Raw genomic sequence first — 23,226 nt, 5'->3', positions numbered from 1 at the left:
AGTTTAGTTGCAACCTTTTCCATAAAGTCACACCCCCTCCCTCCCTCCCTCCCTCCGTCTCTCCACCCCCACCCCTCTCACTCTCCTTGGCAAGCACATCTGACATGTCTAAAGCCTGGGGCAAAGTAACCATGTGAAGTGTTGACAATGTCATATAAAGGAGCGCTGACCATCTTTAAAATCCATTCTCTTACCTCTTATTAGCTTTATTAACATTATCACTGTCCTCTTTAAGGAGTGCTGGCCATCTTTAAAATCCATTCTCTGAACTAGAATTTTTTCAAGGGGAATTCCCCCCCTGTATGTCTGTCATTAGCTTTAATGAAACCAAGTCTGGAAGAATGTAGTAAACTAGAGACCAAGAAGTGGGAATTATATTGTCGTGTTGTCAAAATGAACAGGATTGTGGGAGTTCTGTGTCTTTAAGAGAGAATTCCGGGAATTCCCTGGAATGTTGGGTCACTCGAGATCGGCTTCATCATTCTGTCAGATGTTTTGGCTCAAAGAAGTTTTTTTTAAATCCAGCCTCATAAACAATCGAGGGAAATTCCTGTTCACTGAGATGGCCAGGAAGTGTGCTCATGTTATCATGGGTTGGGGACACAGCTAGATCTGTATACTGTAATTGGCTGATTTCTGATATATGGTTTATCAGAAATGTGCAGAATAAGACATGCCAATGAAGAGTTTAATGGAAACTGGATAAGTGGCGTTTAGACCTTTGTTAGGTAAGTGTCAATAACAACACAATGTAGACGACTCTTGATATGATGTGGTGTAGCAGGACAGCGTCACGGCCCAAGCTGTTACTGACAGGAATGACACTCAGAGATGGAGAGTTGCAGCTCAAACACTGTTGCGCAGGTTTATTTACAAATAAATGTAATAAACACAAAAACACGGTGTGACAGGATGGCTCGCAGTGGTGAGGGGTGGTGATGTCACGGACCAGGAAGTAACTGAAACCAAAACAGTGGATGGGCGGGTGAAGCTGAATGCTACTACACTCAGCGTTTTTAATGAATAAATAAACAAAACAAAAGATTTAAACAAACAACAAAACACAAAACAAAAAGGCACAAGGGCCAAACGAATAAACAAATACTGTTTAGCAGTCGTTTTTTTAAATGCCTTTATTTCTCCTCACACTCTCTCTCTCTCTGCTCCCCGTACTCTCCTCTGTACACTCCACCCTGCAGTACGGACAGCTGCAGGTTCTTAAACTCTGGCCGAGGGGTTAACTAGCTGTTAATTATCTTATTACCCTTCGGCCACAGTCTGCACGCGTTTGGTAAGGATGCATGACTGTCAGCTAGTTAAATAATCAGTAGCTGATCAGCCATGCATCCTCACTGGGTTTTTAAATATAATAAAAGACGCGGCGCTTTTATCTGCGCCGCAAACAAAAATACAAATAATAATACATAGAGGCGGGACACTCCGCCACACACAGGTACAAAGAAACAGGGTACAGGGACCAAAATAACATCCTTACAGTCTGGATGGGCCATTGCCTTCACTGATCCTCTCCAAACTCTCTTTCTTCTGTGGCAGGGCACGCTTTTAAATAGTGTTCCCTTTCAATTTGAAGATGGGATACGCCGTCAGGTGGTAGGATTTATATCAAAGCTGCCGATAGGCCTCTGCGTGAGCTGACGTGTAAGCCCGCCCCCCTGGTGGCTTACAATACACAGCGTGCAGAGATCCAAATCCTCTTTTGCTTTCAGCCTGTGTAGGACATTGAGCTGGTAAGTTTTCTCTTTGAGAATCTCTTACTTTTTTCACTGACTGTACTCGCTTGAGAACATAAGAAGAAGAACGTAAGAAAGTTTCCAAACGAGAGGAGCCCATTCAGCCCATCTTGCTCGTTTGGTTAGTAGCTTATTGATCCCAGAATCTCATCAAGCAGCTTCTTGAAGGATCCCAGGGTGTCAGCTTCAACAACATTACTGGGGAGTTGGTTCCAGACCCTAACAATTCTCTATGTAAAAAGTGCCTCCTATTTTCTGTTCTGAATGTCCCTTTATCTAATCTCCATTTGTGATCCCTGGTCCTTGTTTCTTTTTTCAGGTCAAAAAAGTCCCCTGGGTCGACACTGTCTATACCTTTTAGGATTTTGAATGTTTGAATCAGATCGCCGCGTAGTCTTCTTTGTTCAAGACTGAATAGATTCAATTCTTTTAGCCTGTCTGCATACGACATGCCTTTTAAACCTGGGATAATTCTGGTTGCTCTTCTTTGCACTCTTTCTAGAGCAGCAATATCATTTTTGTAACAAGGTGACCAGAACTGAATACAATATTCTAGGTGAGGTCTTACTAATGCATTGTAAAGTTTTAACATTACTTCCCTTGATTTAAATTTAACACTTCTCACAATATATAAGAGCTCCTTGTCCCTTTAACAGTTCTGCCTCTGTTATGCTAAAGTTATTTAAAACTGGATAGGAACAGGTCGACATGTGGGGCATGTTGTCCGTGTCCTCCTTTGTAAAAACCTGTGAAAAGTAATCATTTAATATATTTGCTATTTTTTTTTTCTTCATCTATGATTTTGCCATTTGTGTCTCTTAGACATTTAACCTCCTCTTTGAATGTTCTCTTGCTGTTATAATATTGGAAAAACATTTTGGAATTGGTTTTAGCCCCCTTAGCAATATTGATTTCTATCTCTCTCCCTTGGCCTTTCTAACTTCCTTTTTGACTTGTGTTTGCAGTTCCAAGTACTCTTTCTGTGTACTTTGTTTTTGGTCCCTTTTAAACGCTCTGTAAAGTGCCTTTTTTCGCTGAATATTTTTTTTTTTAAATTGATCTATTAAACCATTTTATTTTAGATTTAGATTTGTCTACTTTTGGGATGTATTTGTTTTGCACCTCTAGTACTACATTTTTAAAAAACAGTCATCCTTTTCTGTGGCTGTTTTCTCTATTTTACTCCAATCTACTTCTGTTAGTCTCTGTTTCATTCCTTCATAGTTTGCGTTTTTAAAATTGTAAGCCTTAGCTTTAGTCATTACTTTTTTAACACTAGAGATTTCAGACTACATACAACCGTCGCACCTGCAAAATGTGGAGCTGCATTTTAAAACAGCTTCGATATGAAAATGAAAAACAATCAATAGCATACAACTGAATATTTTTATTCATGAACATCATACATAACATTTTCAGAGCAGAAACACCGTATTTACATTGAAAAACAGGTTGACAGCTGCAGAAGCTAAACTAAACTTAAAAAAAATGGTCTTCATCCCAGGGGCTGAGGACCCAGCATACCGGAGACAGGATAGAAAGGTGGTCGCTGACTGAGGGCGGCGATGCCGACACATCCTACATGTCGACCTGTTCCTATCCAGTTTTAAATAACTTTAGCATAACAGAGGCAGAAGTGTTAAAAGGAACTAGGTGCTCTTAAAATAAACAAATCCCCCGGGCCAGATGAGATCCTCCCAATAGTACTCAAAGAAATGAAAGAAGTTATTTACAAACCGCTAACTAAGATCATGCAACAGTCTCTTGACACAGGGGTTGTACCGACAGACTGGAGAATTGCAAACGTAATACCGATCCACAAAAAGGGAAAAAACTGAACCAGGTAACTACAGACCAATAAGTCTGACTTCTATTATATGTAAACTTATGGAAACTATAATAAGGCCCAAAATGGAAAATTACCTATATGGTAACAATATCCTGGGAGTCAGCATGGTTTTAGGAAAGGGAGATATGGTTCAGTTCTGGTCACCTCGCTACAAAAAGGATATTGCTGCTCTAGAAAGAGTGCAAAGAAGAGCGACCAGAATTATCCTTGGTTTAAAAGGCATGTCGTATGCAGACAGGCTAAAAGAATTTAATCTATTCAGTCTTGAACAAAGACGACTACACGGTGATCTGATTCAAGCATTCAAAATCCTAAAAGGTATTGACAATGTCGACCCAGGGGACTTTTTCGACCTGAAAAAAGAAACAAGGACCAGGGTTCACAAATGGAGATTAGATAAAGGGGCATTCAGAACAGAAAATTAGACACACTTTTTTACACAGAGAATTGTGGGAGTGTGGAACCAACTCCCCCCTCTTATAATTGTATACTCTTATACTCTTATAATCTTACTTGTATACTCTTACTCTTATACTCTTATATTCTTACTCTTATACTCTTATACTCTTATAATCTTACTTGTATACTCTTATACTATTATACTCTTATACTCTTACTCTTATACACTTATACTCTTACTCTTATACTCTTATACTCTTACTCTTATACTCTTATACTCTTACTCTTATACTCTTACTCTTATACACTTATACTCTTACTCTTATACTCTTACTCTTATACTCTTACTCTTATACTCTTATACTCTTACTCTTACTCTTATACTCTTACTCTTACTCTTATACACTTATACACTTATACTCTTACTCTTACTCTTATACTCTTATACTCTTACTCTTATACTCTTACTCTTATACTCTTATACTCATACTCTTATACTCTTATACTCTTACTCTTATACTCTTATACTCTTACTCTTATACTCTTACTCTTATACTCTTACTCTTATACTCTTATACTCTTACTCTTATACTCTTACTCTTATACTCTTATACTCTTATACTCTTATACTCTTACTCTTATACTCTTATACTCTTACTCTTATACTCTTACTCTTATACTCTTACTCTTATACTCTTATACTCTTACTCTTATACTCTTACTCTTATACTCTTATACTCTTATACTCATACTCTTATACTCTTATACTCTTATACTCTTACTCTTACTCTTATACTCTTATACTCTTACTCTTATACTCTTACTCTTATACTCTTATACTCTTATACTCTTATACTCTTACTCTTATACTCTTACTCTTATACTCTTATACTCTTACTCTTATACTCTTATACTCTTATACTCTTATACTCTTATACTCTTACTCTTATACTCTTATACTCTTATACTCATACTCTTACTCTTATACACTTATACTCTTACTCTTATACTCTTACTCTTATACTCTTATACTCTTACTCTTATACTCTTACTCTTATACTCTTATACTCTTATACTCATACTCTTATACTCTTATACTCTTATACTCTTATACTCATACTCTTATACTCATACTCTTATACTCATACTCTTATACTCTTATACTCTTATACTCATACTCTTATACTCATACTCTTATACTCTTATACTCTTATACTCTTATACTCTTATACTCTTACTCTTTTTCTCTGTCACACTGTTCAGGCTTGGCATGCACCTTCACTGAACCATCTCCCCTAAACACACATGGCATTCTTCTTGTATAGGGTGTGTCCAGGGGTTAAGTGCAAATCAGTAATTCAATCACCATATGGCCACATTCCACACTTTTTCAATTAACTAATAAAACATTCCACACTTTCTAATTAAACCATTAAACATTCCCTAAACCAATTTACCCTGTGTGGCTGTGCAAAGGTGGCAATCTTGGCCCCAGGCTGTTCCTCCAATTCAACAGGATATGACAGGTTCTGCTGTATGTGACAATGTGTGAAGTGTGACATGCGTATGTACGATCCCCTCCGCAGGGGGGCTCATCACCAGCAGGGGGAGTATCAGTTTTGCATGTTATTTTGTAATACCACTAATGTCCACAGGGGGTGACATTTGCTTAAAAATAACACATAGTCATTTTAAAAATTAATGTTTTATTAATTTGATTGTCAGCATTTTCATTGTTGAAGTATATACATGTATACAGCATCGCTGATTCAGTCTATCCATTGTTGCAAAGAAGTGTCTCTGTGTCTTAGTGTCTCAGTGTGTGTGTGTTTGTGTCTCGGTGTGTGCGTATCTCTCTCGCAGTGTCTCGTGCGTGTGTGTGTGTTTCTTGCTTAGTGTGTTTCAGTGTGTGTGTGTCTCTCTGTGTCTCAGTGTTTGCATGTCTCTCTTAGTGTGTCTCAGTGTGTGTGTGTGTGTGTGTGTGTCTCAGTGTGTCTTTGTGTGTGTATGTCACTCTCAGTGTGTCTGTCTCTCTCTGTGTGTCTCAGTGTGTGTATGCCTCTGTCTCAGTGTATCAGTGTGTGTATGCCTCTCTCTGTGTTTCAGTGTGTGTTTGTGCCTCACTCTGTGTATCAGTGTGTATGTGCCTCTCTCTGTGTCTCAGTGTGTGTGTGCCTCTCTCAGTGTCTCAGTGTGTGTGTGTGTGTCTCTCTCTGTGTATCAGTGTGTGTGTGCCACTCTCTGTGTATCAGTGTGTGTGTGTGTCTCTCTCTGTGTATCAGTGTGTGTGTGCCTCTCTCAGTGTCTCAGTGTGTGTTTGTGCCTCTCTCTATGTATCTCAGTGTGTGCGTGTCATAAGAACATAAGAAAGTTTCCAAACGAGAGGAGGCCATTCGGTGTCTCTCTCAGTGTGTCTCAGTGTGTGTGCCTCTCTCTGTGTGTCAGTGTGTGTTTGTGCCTCTCTCTGTGTATCAGTGTGTGTCTCTCTCAGTGTGTCTCAGTGTGTGTGTGTGTGTGTCTCTCTCAGTATTCAGGGGCTCCTTCCCTCTTTCTCAGGATGCGGCCTCTCAGGCGGGAGGGCACAGTGGGGAGGCGGGGCTCCTCCCCTCTGTGTCGAATCAGAGCCATCGCAGGGGTCACCCGGGGGCCAAAGTGGCCACTCCTCAGCTGAGAGAGGAGGAGGAGAGAGGGGGGTCATTCTGGGGTAAGAGTATTATAATCTGATAATACCAATGTTATAATACATTTATAATGCAGTTGTGTCAGGTATAATTCAATATAATAGTCTTGGAGTTACTGAAATAATACATGTTCCTCTCTCTTCTCTCTCCTCTCTCTCCTCTGTTCTCTTTTTCTCTCTCCTCTCTCCTCTCTCCCTCCCTCCCCTCTCCCTTTCCTCTCTCTCTCCCTCCCACTCACCCTCCCTCTCTTACCCAGTCTGGTCTTTCTTGTAGGATCTTGTCTTGGGATGCTGGTTTAATTTCAGGGTCCCCCCCCTCTTCCTCCTCTTCGTTGGAGCCAGTGGAGAGCTGACTCAGGTCCCACAGAGATCTGCTCCCCCTCCCCCTCGCCCCCAGCCCCCCCGCAGGTGTTGGGAGGGTAGTGCTGCTCAGACGCCCCGCTCTGAGAATATCACTGAGGGAGCGAAGTCCAGACTGTCTATGAGAGAGAGACCAGGGCACTGACAACACCAGCACTGGGGCTCTCTGAAAAACACAGGAGACAAACACAGAACAGTCTGCAAGACTATAACAACATGTTAATGTGTGGGGAGGAACAGAGAGGGAGAGAGGAAGAGAGAGGATTCACACATACACAGAGGTGAGACACTGAGACTAGACACACACAGACACCCACATACTGAGACATGCTCACACTGAGACACGCACACACTAAGACCCGCTCACGCATAAAAGATTAATTCTCAAACTGAACACAGTAGGGATTCAAGGAAATGCATGCACATGGATTAGGGAGTGGTTAACATGTAGAAAACAGAAAGTACTGATTAGAGGAGAAACCTCAAAATGGAGTGAGGTAACCAGTGGTGTACCACAGGGATCAGTATTAGGTCCTCTGCTATTCCTAATCTACATTAATGATTTAGATTCTGGTATAGTAAGCAAACTTGTTAAATTTGCAGACAACAGAAAAATAGGAGGCGTGGCAAACACTGCTGCAGTAGCAAAGGTCATTCAAAATGATCTAGACAGCATTCAGAACTGGGCAGACACATGGCAAATGACATTTAATAGAGAAAAGTGTAAAGTACTGCACACAGGCAATCAAAATGTGAATTATATATATCATATGGGAGAAATTGAAGAAGGAATCTATGAAAAAAAATAGGAGTTGACTCAGAAACGTCTTCATCTAGACCCGTGGTTCCCAAACTTTTCTTATTTCGTACCCCCTTCCAGATTTACCAGCTGTACACGTGCCCCTACCAGCAGACAGGGTTTATTTTAAACCCTTTAATGCCAAAGCATTGTATACAATGTACACATTATAATACACATGAACACACATAATATACGACTATAATAATAATACATTTAATTTACGTTTTTAATTTTAATATATACGTTTACTTAAAAACTTAAACAATTATTAATACTACTCACCATTAATGTGACGGATGAGCTTGTTTGGAGAGATGGGTGATAGCTTGAGTCGTAAGTTGTTTTCTACAGAAAGACGCTGACGATACTTTGATTTCATTGCAGTGAGTGATGAAAATCCACTTTCACACAGATAAGTTGTAGCAAACGGTATCAAAACTTTTACAGCCTTGTCCGACAATTCGGGGAACTCTGCTCGCATTTGGATCCAAAACTCAGCCAACTGTTTTTGTTGGAACTCAGTCTTAAGTCCGCCGTTAGTTGAGATGTCCAGGAGGTTCTCTTGTTCTTTTATAGACAAGTCTTGCGGCATGGGTATTGCAGAGAAATTTGCGAAAGGGTAGCGGACCCAGCTGTTTGCGTTTTCCATTGAGGGAAAGTACTCATGTAGTTGCCTCGCCATTTCAGTGAGATGTTGTTTGATGTCACCTTTAACATTGTCTTGCAGCTGTAGTTCATTCGTCATCAGGAATTCATGCATGCTTGGGAAAATTTCAGTGTTGTTTTTCTCCACACAACAAGCCCAGAATTCCAGCTTTTTTTATCATTGCCTCAATTGTGTCCTGGACATTGAAGATGGTTGCACTCAGCCCTTGAAGTCCTAGGTTTAGCTCATTCAGGCGAGAGAATATATCTGACAAGTAGCCCAGTCGTGAGAGCCAGTCCGTGTCATGCAGACAGTGAGAGAGTGGAAATGGGTGGTCTGTAAAAAATACCTTGACCTCGGAGTGAAGTTCAAAGAAACGTGCCAGTGCCTTGCCCCGTGAAAGCCATCGCACCTCCGTGTGGAGCATTAGATTTACGTGCTCGCTTCCCATCTCATTACATAGAGCGGAAAAGATTCTGGAATTCAAGGGTCGAGCTTTTATGAAGTTTACCATCTTCACAGCATTGTCCAGGACCTCCTTTAAGTTGGTAGGCATGCTTTTGGTAGCGAGTGCTTCCCTATGTATACTGCAGTGCACCCACATCACATTGGGAGAGACTGCTCTGATACGCGTCACTACTCAACTATGCCTTCCAGTCATTGCCTTTGCTCCATCAGTACAGATGCCAATACATTGTGTCCAGACGATATTATGTTCATTTATAAAGCTGTCAAGCAACTGGAAAATCCCCTCACCTGTTGTTCTGGTAGGCAGCGGCTGGCAAAACAAAATGTCCTCCTGTATTGCACCTTCGTAAATGTACTACACGTACACTAGAAGTTGAGCTAAGCCTACCACGTCTGTGGATTCGTCCAGCTGGAGAGCAAAGTACTGGCTGCTGATTGAGTTAGGACATCATTAGCCATGTCACCAGTTCGACGTGACACTGTGTTGTTTGATAATGGCACTAACTGAATTACTTTTTGGGCCTTCTCCCCAAGCATAGTGCTTACCATGTCTGCAGCCGCAGGTAGTATTAGTTCCTCTGCTATGGTGTGAGGTTTTCCTGACTTCGCAACTCTGTAACTTACTAAGTATGACGCTTCAATGGCCTTAATATTGTCATCTGCAGCAGCAGCAGAACGTAAAACTTTCTTGCAAGCCATTAGCTGCGCCAGCGTCCGCTTGAAAAATTCGGGTGGTTTGTCCTTGTGTTGTTCATGTTTTGTTTCCAAGTGTCTGCGTAGAAGAGATGGTTTTAGGCTGTTATTCGATAGGACTTCGCCACATAAAACACATTGTGGCTGAGGGTATTCACCGGCTCCAGTCCAAGTAAATCCCATTTCTATGTATCTTTCGTCATATTTACGTCTCTTTGATATAGTTTCCGTTTTGTCCCAGATGTCAAGGTTTCACTTCACAGGCTGAAAGTTGCATGTCGAGTCAGTAGTCGTCTCGCCAGTGATTTCAGGAAGTGCGCTGGTACTGGCAAGACAACATTCATTAATTTGCTCATTGCTCTTCTTTTTAATAGTACCTGTCTTTAACCATCTGTCCATTTTCACTGGCAGATATTGCTATTATTGTGCGAAGTATACAAGTTCACCGAAAGAAGAAAAAAACGACTATGTTCTGAAATCAGTTACTAGATTGGACTGTTGCTGGGCAACTGAAACCGCGCTGTATGATGATTGGCGGTGAGAGGGCTCTGCACGTCATGTATGTTTCTGTGTTCTCATTGGTACATCTTGAATTAAATTAACTACCTCGTTTAGCAAATCCCGACAGAGTTTAGAAGCTTCGTCTTAGAAGCCTACTAAGAAAATGCAATAAAAAAAAAAAATACATATAATCCGCCATTACACAATTTATTCCACGTACCCCCCTGAGATCTCTGGCGTACCCCTGGGGGTACGCGTACCACAGTTTGGGAACCACTGATCTAGACAATGTGGGGAAGCTATAAAAAAGGCCAACAAGATGCTCGGGTATATTGTGAGAAGTGTTGAATTTAAATCAAGGGAAGTAATGTTAAAACTTTACAATGCATTAGTAAGACCTCACCTAGAATATTGTGTTCAGTTCTGGTCACCTCGTTACAAAAAGGATATTGCTGCTCTAGAAAGAGTGCAAAGAAGAGCAACCAGAATTATCCCGGGTTTAAAAGGCATGTTGTATGCAGACAGGTTAAAAGAATTGAATCTATTCAGTCTTGAACAAAGAAGACTACGACGTGATCTGATTCAAACATTCAAAATCCTAAAAGGTATTGACAATGTCGACCAAGGGGACTTTTTCGACATGAAAAAAGAAACAAGGACCAGGGGTCACAAATGGAGAGTAGATAAACGGACATTCAGAACAGAAAATAGGAGGCACTTTTTTACACAGAGAATTGTGAGGGTCTGGAACCAACTCCCCAGTAATGTTGTTGAAGCTGACACCCTGGGATCCTTCAAGAAGCTGCTTGATGAGATTCTGGGATCAATAAGCTACTAACAACCAAACGAGCAAGATGGGCTGAATGGCCTCCTCTCATTTGTAAACTTTCTTATGTTCTTATGTTCACAATGTGTGTGTGTCTCAGACACACTGAGACACACACACATTGAGACACACACACTGAGACACACATTGAGACACGCTCACACTGAGAGATACACACAGTGAGACACGAACACACAATGAGACACGTACATACTGAGACGCACACACACACTGAGACACACACACATTGAGACACACACACACACACTGAGACACACATACACTGAGACACATTTTCACCTGTCTTGGTTTCTCAATGGTGGAATCTGGCCCCTCCTCTTTAGAAGCATCCAATCCGGAACTAAGCTCCTCCCCTGGAGGCGTGTCTCTTTGGAAATGATGCTGGTGCAGATTAAGTCCCTCCTCTTGTCTGGAATTGTCTGCTCCGGGAGTAAGCCCCTCCCAAGATGTTGTTTCTTTAATAAGCAATTCTTCTTGGCCGCTATTGGCCCATCTGTGGTTTAGCCCCTGTCCCAGGGGTGTTTTCCTTTGGAAGGGCGGATCAAACTTCACAAGCTCCTCCTCTCTGGGTATATCTCTTTAAGAATGGGAGGGGTTTAATGTTAACCATCTTTACAATCCATTCTCTTACCTCTTATTAGCTTTATTAACATGATCACTGGCCCCTCCCTTTAAAGGAGCGCTGACCATGTTTAAAATCCATTCTCTTACCTCTTATTAGCTTTATTAACATTATCACAAGTTCCTCCTTTAAAAGAGTTCTAGCTATCTTTACCATTTAGTAAACTCACCGATGTCCAAATCTGTTTATCTTGAGACAACTCAAATAAGACCCCTCTTCATTCACCACAAACTCCTCCCCTATAGGGGTGTGTCTTTGGTGTGTAGGTGGAGAATGTGCATAAGACTCCTCCTCCTCTTTTGCCTGGAAAGGAGTCCTCCTGTAATTGGTTGACTGTCCTTCAGAGGGATACTGTGCACGCTCCTCCCACTTCTGGCGATTTGGCGTGGTTTGTTCCTCTGCAGACGGGGCTAGCTGGTCCGGGGTGTAGGGTTTCTTGGCGGAGAGGAGATGGAGGGGCTGAAAGAGTCGCTCTGAGGTTGAATGCATGGGATTCTCCTGCAGATTGTAGCTGATTGGATGGGTGTCTGCTCCTCGTGGCCAATTGGGGAGCTGCACAGGCAGTGATGATGCGTACAACATGCGGAACTCCCGGTCAAAGGAATCAATCACCTGACCTTTCAGGACTGTGATGAGCTGACGATGGAGGTGAGCATCGGACCATGTGAGACTGAGAGAGAGAGAGAGGAGAGAGAGAGAGAGAGAGAGAGAGAGAGAGAGAGAGAGAGAGAGAGAGAGAGAGAGACTTTTGAAAAGCCTTTATTAACAAATCAGTTTAAAAACAGTAAATAACAGAATAAAAAAATAACAAAAATAAAACATTAAAAATTAAAACATTGTATACTATATTATATACTCCCAACAGCAATACAAATAAAAAATAAAAACTTAAATAAGCAGCTCACTAACTGAGTTGAATTCTTAAAAAGAGCTCTTTGGTACAGAGATCAGCAATAAGCAATCGAAAGGCTTAAACCCTCCCTCCAGACTGAACACAGGATGGACTTTTAAAACCATCACCCTCATTAAACTCCACCTTTCAGGAGAAACCACCACTACATATAACAGGTAGGTATGAAATCATGACTTCAAAAAAACAACAATACATGGCCATAAAACATTTTCTTATTTAACAGAGAGCTCTCATACAATATCATACATTTACATTACAATCTAACGTATATCAGGGGAGTAACATTTTAAGGAAAAAATCTTTAATGTTAAAAACTCCCCCGTTGACTAACATTATGCGTGCGTCTGTATAGAAAGCTGAATGTGTGCGGCATGCGCATCCCTACTATCAATGCATTCACGCAACAGATCACCCCAAGTAAGCATTAAATATAGATTAAATAAGAACAGAACTTAAAAAGAAAGTACTGTTACTGTTTAAATAGCTAAACAGACTCTCTCTTTGAAAACAGATTCTCACAGAAGAAAGCAGATTGCCATATAACTATTGTTAAAAACATGACATGTCGTTTTCTTTTTTTCGTTTCACCGCAACCCAGCAGAGAAGAAACTCAGTGGGAACGAAAAAAGACCACACAAGTAGGTTTAAACATATTTTCTTTTTTTTCCAGTTATTTTAATTGTCCAAACAATATAAATGTTTTTAACAGAAAAAAATGTCTGTGATGAGGTCAGTGTGTCTGGGATAAATCAGCTGTGACGCGCAGCCGGAGACGCGTTGCTGAGCGACCAGCTGAGCGGGAGGCTCGCCCTGTGCTGAGATGATCGGGAGTTCCGGATTGGCTGGGGGGGCGTGCCCGGGGGGGGGGGGGGGCACAGCTCGGGGCTGCTGCAAGGCCATTGCTATACAGATGGGCGCTGAGCAAAAATGTGTTTGTTTACATCAAGGAGGAAAGCGTCCGCTCTGCAGGAACCCTTTTACAGCAAGACGGGGCCTGAGGAGGCGATTGCCCAGCCAGGACCGTTAGAATGGCCTGGAGTCGTTGGGAGGCCAGGACTTCAAAACAACAGAAGTAGGTCAGCTTAGGGGATGTGAGGGAGATCACGTGACCTGCAGACTGAGAGGGTTGAACGCAGTTAGAGCTCCAGCCACCAGCCTCCTAGTTTTAGTATTTTTTTTACTTCCTCCCTTTTTTCTTTTTTGTTATACCGAAAGCCAGCACAATCTGGAATGTCTGGAACCCGAACGGCAACAGGTTTGTCATCTGTAGTGTCTCCGCTCAAGAAAAAATTAAAAAATTCGGACAAGATGGCGGACCCCATTTCACTACTGCTACAACAACACCAGAAAGAGACTGCTGCCCTTATTACAACAACCGTGAGTAACGCTGTACTCAAGATTAAAAGTAGTCTGCAGGAGCATCTGAACATGATTACTACTTTAAAAACCGAACTGACTGCTCATGTAGTTTCAAAGGTTGACTTGGTACGAGGGGAGCTGAGAGAACAAAAGAAAACAGTTGTCCTACATGTCTCGAAAGCATGGAGCGCAAAGTGGCAGATCTGGAGGTCAGGTCTCGCAGGAATAATATTAGGCTAGTGGGTTTGCCGTAGGGAATAGAAGGTGAGGACGCTGTTGGCTTTTTGCAAGATATGCTGCCCAAATGGTTTCCTGCTCTCTCCCAACGGAAATTTGAAATTGAAGGAGGGCACAGGATCTATGGACGCTTTGCTAGTGATGACCGCAAATCCAGAGTTGTCATATTATAGGAGGCTGTGTGGTCCAGTGGTTAAAGAAAAGGGCTTGTAACCAGGAGGTCCGTGGTTCAAATCCCACCTCAGCCACTGACTCATTGAGTGACCCTGAGCAAGTCACTTAACCTCCTTGTGCTCCGTCTTTCGGGTGAGACGTAGTTGTAAGTGACTCTGCAGCTGATGCATAGTTCACACACCCTAGTCTCTGTAAGTCGTCTTGGATAAAGGCGTCTGCTAAATGAACAAACTGGTGCAAGTCTATTTTGCTTCCTCTTAACTCCGCTGCGGGTAAAGTTACTATACCTTCCATTATCCCTGTTAAGAAATAATTTACTTACTTAGGAATTACTATTTGTTTACCTTTGCATTCAATTATTAAGAGTATTATTTTACAATTCTACTGAAAATTGAAACCGATTGAGGCAGATGGTCCTTCTCCCATCTTCCTTACAATCAAGGATCTCTGTTGTTAAAATGAATATCCTTCCCTGTGTTAATTTCCTTAGTTATATGATTCCTCTAACCCCTCCTAATACATACTGGGATAAATTACATTCTCTAATAAAAACATTTATTTGGAAAGGGAGGCAATCCAGAATACAATTTGCTACGCTTCAGCGTGCCAGATCAGCAGGTGGGTTAGCGGTACCGAATTTTTAATTGTACCATTTTGCTTTCCAACTACGTCCCCTTAGATCCTGGTTTGTTACCGTCTCTTCTACCTCCTGACACTCAATTTAGAAGATGTTTTATTTAATGGTCTCTCTATGAAGAAATGTATTACACAGTTTGACCCTATCATAGCTAACTCATTTGCAATCTGGCTGGCTGTTGAGCGATACATGGGTATTAAACAGAAATGGCATTACCATACTCCTATTTGGCATAATTGTTCCTTTCTTACTGGTAATCAACCCTTTATATGTTCAGCTTGGTCAGGCAAAGGGATTCATTTATTTGGGGACTTATTCAGGGTCAACAGCCTTCTCAGCTTCCAGGAATTAAGATCTACTTTTAATGCATCAGGCTCCTCTTTTTTTCTGTATCTCAGACTAAGATTGGCTCTACGTGCACATGGAGTGCCCTAGGACACAATCCCCACTATTCATCCTATAAGGAACAGGCTCACTAACAGCACTATGACAAGAGGTCTGATATCAGTTATTTATAATCATTTGCTTACAAACAAAATCTTACAAACCTCTAGGTCTACTTACAACTTGGGACCACGATATCCATCCATCTAACAAAGAGATCTCGTGGGATGTTGTGTGGGCTAATATTTTTTCAGCTTCAAGGAATCCAGCTCACCAGTTAATTCACTACAAATTATCCAATGTGTGGATTTTGTCAACAGGGTACTCCAGGCACTTTTATGCATATGTTTTGGTCTTGTTCAGAGGATTTTTCTTTTTGGAACCGTGTTGTTTCCTTATCAAGGATACTTGATTATAAACTTCCTCTGGAGCCTTCTTTACTTCTTCTCAATGATGACTCTACAGTTCAACTCTCTGCTCCTCAAAAGAAAACTTTAGCTGGTCTTACTGCTGCTAAAAAAATCTCCTAGTTCAGCGTTGGCTTCCTCCACACTCATTATCTTGGCAACACTGGATGCTCACCTTCTCTGATGTCATTCTGTTAGAACTTTCTACTGCCAGAGTCAACCGCGCCTCTGCCTTTGCAATTGGAATATGGAAGGAGGCCCATGCTAATGTGTCCGCGCTGATCATGGAATAGTTTTTTTTTTACCTTATTTAGGTCCTTGTGAGGGGTTGGGGGGGCTGGGGGGAAATAGTTTGGGGCAGGTTGCTCAGATCTGGGTTACTGCATATTTTGTTTTTGTGATGTTCAGTTTTCTTCTAAATAAAAGAAAAATTAGTAATCACAAAAAAAGCTTAGGGGATGTGGATCCCAAAACAGTATAGAGAGGGTTACGCAGTGTAGTAGGTTCCTGGAGCGGGACGTTCCTGTTAGTGGCACTAGCACCAGTAATTTTGAGTGGCAAACTTTTATTTTTAGCTTTGTTTTTGTTTTGTTTTCTTTATTAAATGTGACACTAGGGTTACCATTGTTAGTATCCTAGTGTCAGCACTCTGTTGAAATTAAATCTGCGCTCCTGAGCTGTTACACTGACCAATAAGAAATCGGGAGTCACGCAGCCTGTGCTCCTCGAGCCCTTGGGCTAGAGTCCCAGAACTATGCCCAGAAAGAGCATCTCATAGAGGAGATCTGTCTCCAGGGCAGGGTCTGTTCTGAGTACAGCAGCCTCTGCAGGGGCTGAAGCCTGAAGGCTGCCACCCTACTTGTGATGTCAATCAGCCTCTGCCCTCCCTCCTGCACTGGCAGCTACAGCACCCCCTGTCTCAGTGCAGCCTGCTCCAGAAGAACAGCAGAGCCCTCTGGATCACTTGCATCAGCGCAGATCAACCTGTGCTGCCAGGTTATTGTTTATCAGTCTTGGCCTCCTGAATTTCCCCTGCACTTTCTCCAGTAACCCCTCCGAGTTCCTCTGCTCCTGTCCCTCGTCCCCCAGATACACTCCTAGACACTGGAGCCCAGAGCGGCTCCAAGCCAGACCAGCGTGCAGATCCGGAGGCCTTGAGTCCCTCCAGTCTCCCAGCTTCAAAGCACTGCTCTTTTCCCAGTTTATACGAGCACAGGAGACACTTTGAAAGTCTCTCTGACTCTTACACAGCACTTCCAGATCACAGGCATGGGAGATGAAGACTGTCAGGTCATCAGTGTAAATTGACAGTTTAATAGTCTCAGTGGGGTTGTCAGGGAATGGGAGGTGTGACGGGGTCACCCCCACCCCTGGGTGTTTTTTTTGTTTATTGTGTATAGTGTGGGTTATGTAGCACGGGTGATGTTGGTATGTGGGCACAGGAAAGTCACTAGTAGTTCACGTGCAGACTGTGCCTGGACTCAATTGAATGATTGATTAGCAATCGAGTCCCGGCACAGCTGCATAAAAGAGGCACACATTTCTCACTCAGGGTGGGGTGTTCAGTGTGGAGAGAACGGGAGAGAAATACTAAGAATAATAACAGTTGCTATGCGTGCTGGTTCTACACCAGCCCGCTACTTGTTATAGGTCAGTGTTTGTTTGTCTGTTTCTTTTGGCCATCATGCCGTTTATTTTGAGTGTTTTTTTTTCGTGTAAAGTATTTGTTTTATAATAAATCTGCGCAGCAGCGCATTCACTCACCAGACTGTGACGTCACCACACAGAGACAGTACAGCACCCCAGACAGAGAGCAGCCCTGCCAGATGCCTCAATGCAGAGAGAGTGTACAGCACCTCAGACAGACAGCAGCCCTGCCAGATGCCTCAATGCAGAGAGAGAGTACAGCACCCCAGACAGAGAGCAGCCCTGCCAGATGCCACAGTGCAGAGAGAGTACAGCACCCCAGACAGAGAGCAGCCCTGCCAGATGCCTCAATGCAAAGAGAGTACAGCACCCCAGGCAGAGAGCAGCCCTGCCAGATGCCTCAATGCAGAGAGAGTACAGCACCCCAGGCAGAGAGCAGCCCTGCCAGATGCCTCAGTGCAGAGAGAGTACAGCACCCCAGGCAGAGAGCAGCCCTGCCAGATGCCTCAGTGCAGAGAGAGTACAGCACCCCAGACAGAGAGCAGCCCTGCCAGATGCCACAGTGCAGAGAGAGTACAGCACCCCAGGCAGAGAGCAGCCCTGCCAGATGCCTCAATGCAGAGAGAGTACAGCACCCCAGACAGAGAGCAGCACTGCCAGATGCCTCAATGCAGAGAGAGAGTACAGCACCCCAGACAGAGAGCAGCCCTGCCAGATGCCTCAATGCAAAGAGAGTACAGCACCCCAGACAGACAGCAGCCCTGCCAAATGCCTCAATGCAGAGAGAGTGTACAGCACCTCAGACAGAGAGCAGCCCTGCCAGATGCCTCAATGCAGAGAGAGTACAGCACCCCAGACAGAGAGCAGCCCTGCCAGATGCCACAGTGCAGAGAGAGTACAGCACCACAGACAGAGAGCAGCCCTGCCAGATGCCTCAATGCAAAGAGAGTACAGCACCCCAGACAGACAGCAGCCCTGCCAAATGCCTCAATGCAGAGAGAGTGTACAGCACCTCAGACAGACAGCAGCCCTGCCAGATGCCTCAATGCACTGGAAAAGGAGAGCTCAAGGTAGCATTTATTTTCAGTACACTGAAAATGTTACAATAAAGCATTTTAATGATCTGATTAAATATAAGGCTGCTCTGTCTTCAGCTAGATCATGATAGAAAAAATAAATAAATACAATCCTTGCCTGCTCTTTGAAACAATCACTAAACTAACCAACAGACACAAACAATTATTAATATAAGAAATCAGATATCATACAGCACACTCAACCTAGATGAGGCATTTACATCCTTTGCTTCTATTAACCAGCCTGATATGACTGACTTAGTTGATGGGACAAAATCAACTACATGTGCTTTAGATCCTATTTCCACTAAATTGTGTAAGTAGTATTTTCTAGGATAGATACCATGGTCGTTGGTTCAATCCCAGTTGGGGGACACTGCTGCTGGGGCAGCAGTGTGGAGTAGTGGTCAGGGCTCTGGACTCTTGACCGGAGGGTTGTGGGCTCAATCCCCAGTGGGGGACACTGCTGTTGTACCCTTGAGCAAGGTACTTTACCTAGATTGCTCCAGTAAAAACCCAACTGTATAAATGGGTAATTGTATGTAAAATAATGTGATATCTGTATAATGTGAAATAATGTATAATGTGATATCTTGTAACAATTGTAAGTCGCCCTGGATAAGGGCGTCTGCTAAGAAATAAATAATAATAATAATAATAATAATAATAATTATAAACGATTCCCTGTCATCTGGTAAGGTTGCTGTAATAAAACCATTTCTTAAAAAAACAACCCTAGATCCAAATGTTCTTAATAATTTTAGGCTCAAACTCAAAACTCAAAATCTCAAACCTCCCATTTTTATCCAAAGTTCTAGAGAGAGCAGTGGCTAAACAACTGAACACATTACGTGCAACAAACAATTGATATGAAAAATGTCAGTCTGGCTTCCGCCCCGGCCATTGTACTGAAACTGCCCTTATCAGAGTGGAAAGCGATGTGCTGATGTCTTCCGACAAGGCTTCACCCTCTGTTCTTCTTCTTTTGGATTTAAGTGCAGCTTTTGATACCATTGACCAGTAATTCTGATGGGATGTCTTGAGAATCTTGTCAGACTGTCAGGTAGTGTCTTGTCATGTTTAAATTCTATCTTTCAACTAGGTTTCAATACGTTAGAATTGATGAAGATTCCTCTGCTTTATCAGAAGTTAAATGTGGCGTCCCACAACGTTCTGTTCTTGGGCCAGTGTTGTTCTCCCGCTACATGCTGCCTTTGGGTGATGTTATCCGTAGACATGAGGTCAATTTTCATTGCTGCAGATGATACCCAATTATATTTATCCCTTAAACCAGATGACACCTCAATCGCAAATATCCTTACTATCTGTCTCGCTGACATTAAGCAATGGATGTCAAAAAATGATTTATTGTTAAACTCTGATAAAACAGAAGTAATGTTATTGGGATAACAGCCAGATTGGATTATTGCAATGCTCTGTTATCTGGTATTCCCAGATATGTGTTATCCCGACTGCAGCTTGTGCAAAACGCTGCTGTCAGGGTTTTAACAAGAAGTAAAAAACTTGATCACATTACGCTGGAATTGGCAGTCCTACATGGCATCCTGTAAGGTTTAGGGTCGATTTTTAAGGTCATGCTTATTACTTACAAAGCATAAAATGGCTTGGCTCCTTATTTAAATGATATTTTCATCCAATATACACGGATTGTCCCAAAGGTTTCAAAACAGAACACGGGCGGTAGAGCATCTGGCTTTAGGGATCCCTAATTATGGAATCGGCTGCCTGTTTCCGTAAGGGAGGCACCAACTGTTGCAGTGTTTAAAACACGACTGAAGACACACTTATTATTTATTATTATTATTTATTTCTTAGCAGACGCCCTTATCCAGGGCGACTTACAATTGTTCCAAGATATCACATTATTTTTTTACATACAATTTACATTATTTTTTACACATTATTTTTACATACAATTACCCATTTATACAGTTGGGTTTTTACTGGAGCAATCTAGGTAAAGTACCTTGCTCAAGGGTACAACAGCAGTGTCCCCCACCTGGGATTGAACCAACGACCCTCCGGTCAAGAGTCCAGAGCCCTAACCACTACTCCACACTTATAATCTATTGTTGAAATCTTAATATTAAGTAATGTTCACCTTCTATTGCATTTTAATAGATATTTGTATTAAATGTTTTAATGTTTGCTATTGCTTGTATTGTACTCTAACGGTTTCCAATAATTTAAGGAATACTGTCAGAAAAATAAATAGATTCTGGACCCAGTTCAATTAACCAACAAACAAGTGTATTGTACAGAAACATTAAAGATGACTTTGAATTCATACAAACCGGAGGGTGTTACAAAGGCAGTTTTCTGTATACTGGGAAGATCCATGCCGACCTGCCAATATCCACTCTTTAGATCGAGAGAACTGAATACCCGCGCTCCATTCAGAGATGCGATGATCTCATGAACGTTCGGCATGGGATATGCATCCAGGCTGGTTTCTGCATTTATGCCCCTGTAGTCAACACAAAAACGAGTGTTACCGTCTCTTTCTTTGTAAGCACTACAGGAGCTCCCCAGGGAGATTGTGAAGGCTGGATGATGCCTCTGTTCAGCATATCACGAACGTGTTCCTCGATGAAATTACGTTTTGAAGGAAAGACCCTAAAAATCTTCTTCCGCACAGGGATGTTATCATTGGTAATGATCTTATGTGTCACTATGTTGGTTTACCCCAAGTGACCAGTACATACCCTAGGCCAGTGATGTAACAGGGTACTAAGTTGCTGTTTTCCTGACACAGATGTTTCAGCTTTCTCATCCACAGCTTGAATTGTGGCTTCAACCATCAAGGATCTTAGCGAACCTACTGACTCAGGCATAGACAAATACAGTCCAATGAAAGTGGATGATTTCTCAAGTTTCTGTTCCTGCCATCCCACAGAGTCCTGTAAAAAATGATAAAATCGCAGTCCCTGGTTATGCTTCATGCCATACATCCCCTTCTTAAAATCAATAGAAATTCCAGTTCTCTTCAGGAAATCCAGACATATAACAAGAGAGAATGCAAAGTGTGAATCCCTCATGATGTAGGTCATCAGAGTCCAAAGCTCTTCATGCAGAGAGAACACAAGCTTGATGACTTTGTCCATCTGCTAGAACAAATGTACGTTCTGTACATGGTGCAAGGCTTTCTTGAGGTTTTTGGATGTGTTTCCATAGCGACTCTTGCATCAGGGTATAAGAGAAACCGGTATCCAGCAAAGCCCGACACTTTACACTTCTCACTCCTACAGGAACAACGAGCTTGATCATGGGAATGGTGGAAGTGGAGTCAGGTCCTTCAGGCTGTAACAAGCTGATATTTCCTCTTCCAGAGGGGTTTTGCTTCCTCCTGATGTTGGTAACAGAGCTGCTGGTTTTTCCACTCTACTAGATTCATTTTTATTATTGGCATTTATTTTGGCCCTATACTCCTTTTGAATGGCCCAATCATTTTCAATTAATGTTCCAATCCTAACCAGTTCATCAACAGTGGTCACAGTACCTCTCAAATTGCTTGCCAATTTAGGGTTGCTGTTGCGTAGGATTAGCTGCACCAACTCCTTTTCACTGAGACCAGTTTTCCAGCGCATACACAATGCACGATAGTGGAAAGCGAAATCTCGGATGCTCTCTGTAGATCCTTGAATCCTGTCACGGATGCGTCGTTCTCCCTCTGCTTCATAGTCATCAGACAAAAATGATTTCATAAAGGCATGCTTAAATTGAGTCCATGAGGCTATTGAAGTTCGCTCAGCCCTCCACCAATCTTTAGCTGTGTCCTTCAGAACTGTTGAGAGTAGCCAGAACCTCTTCATCTGACATGGGACGGAGTGCCAAAAATTCTTCACAGCGTTCAATGTATGACACAGGGTCATCTTCTTCACCAACACCACTAAAACTAGGAAACTCTAGTTTCACTGGAAGTTTGTGATGGTAATTTGCTCTTCTTCCTCTGGGAGGCACTGTGAACACCCTGTCACACGCAGTTCGCGCTTGGCTTATTGGTCTTGCTTCCTGAAAGCTCACAGTAGGGCCGTTAGGCTTGTTAGGAGTACTTGCTTTGTTGGCCCTGCCATTAAATCTAGCTTCTATTTTCTGGTCACGGCGTTGTAAACAATCAACTATAGACTGTTGTAAATTTTGAAAAGCCAAATTAAATTCTTGCTCCAATCTTGTACATTTCCGATCCACATAATATCTAAGCAAATCATCTTGTCTGATAGAACTAATATTTAGGGCTTTTACTTCAGTCTCAACACTACTTAATCGAGAATGAAGTTGATCACAGATATCACGAATACTGGGTAAATCAAGCATGCTATGCAAATCTGCTTCAGTAGGAGCAGAAGGCAGATCTGATTCAAGGTCATTATTAATTTCAGCCTCAGGGTCAGTAATATACAAATCATCCAAGCTAGTCACAAGATCACGCACCGGATCTCTACGAGTTACAAATTGATCAGCTGTGAAATCTAATGGCAATTGGAACCTTTTATATTGAATACTTGCATGAACTGGGTCCCCCGTACTGGCCACCAAATTCTGTAACCGTTTCCCAAAATTTACTGGGGCAGCAGTGTGGAGTAGTGGTTAGGGCTCTGGACTCTTGACCGGAGGGTCGTAGGTTCAAATCCTGGTGGGGACACTGCTGCTGTACCCTTGAGCAAGGTACTTTACCTAGATTGCTCCAGTAAAAACCCAACTGTATAAATGGGTAATTGTATGTAAAAATAATGTGATATCTTGTAACAATTGT

At 42.3% G+C, this 23,226-nt stretch overlaps 1 protein-coding gene across 2 annotated transcripts in view; it reads right to left on the bottom strand.

Moving 5' to 3' along the window:
- Nucleotides 1-5,688: 5,688 nt before the first annotated feature.
- Nucleotides 5,689-23,226, bottom strand: part of LOC117968428 (protein FAM83E-like) — a 43,462-nt gene continuing 25,924 nt past the window's right edge. For both annotated transcript variants that reach the window (XM_059018576.1, XM_059018577.1), the window contains 4 exons: nucleotides 11,788-12,288; nucleotides 11,276-11,573; nucleotides 6,933-7,205; nucleotides 5,689-6,666 (listed from right to left, as the gene is read on the bottom strand). In XM_059018576.1, the coding sequence (XP_058874559.1) occupies nucleotides 6,523-6,666; nucleotides 6,933-7,205; nucleotides 11,276-11,573; nucleotides 11,788-12,288 (1,216 nt within the window). In that variant the 3' untranslated portion in view covers nucleotides 5,689-6,522. The remainder of the gene's footprint in view (nucleotides 6,667-6,932; nucleotides 7,206-11,275; nucleotides 11,574-11,787; nucleotides 12,289-23,226) is intronic.

The sequence above is a fragment of the Acipenser ruthenus genome, chromosome 60 (assembly GCF_902713425.1).
Source record: "Acipenser ruthenus chromosome 60, fAciRut3.2 maternal haplotype, whole genome shotgun sequence".
Lineage (NCBI taxonomy): Eukaryota > Metazoa > Chordata > Actinopteri > Acipenseriformes > Acipenseridae > Acipenser > Acipenser ruthenus.
The sequence above is the reverse complement of the archived record's forward strand: the minus strand, read 5'-3'. Positions and strand labels throughout refer to the sequence as shown.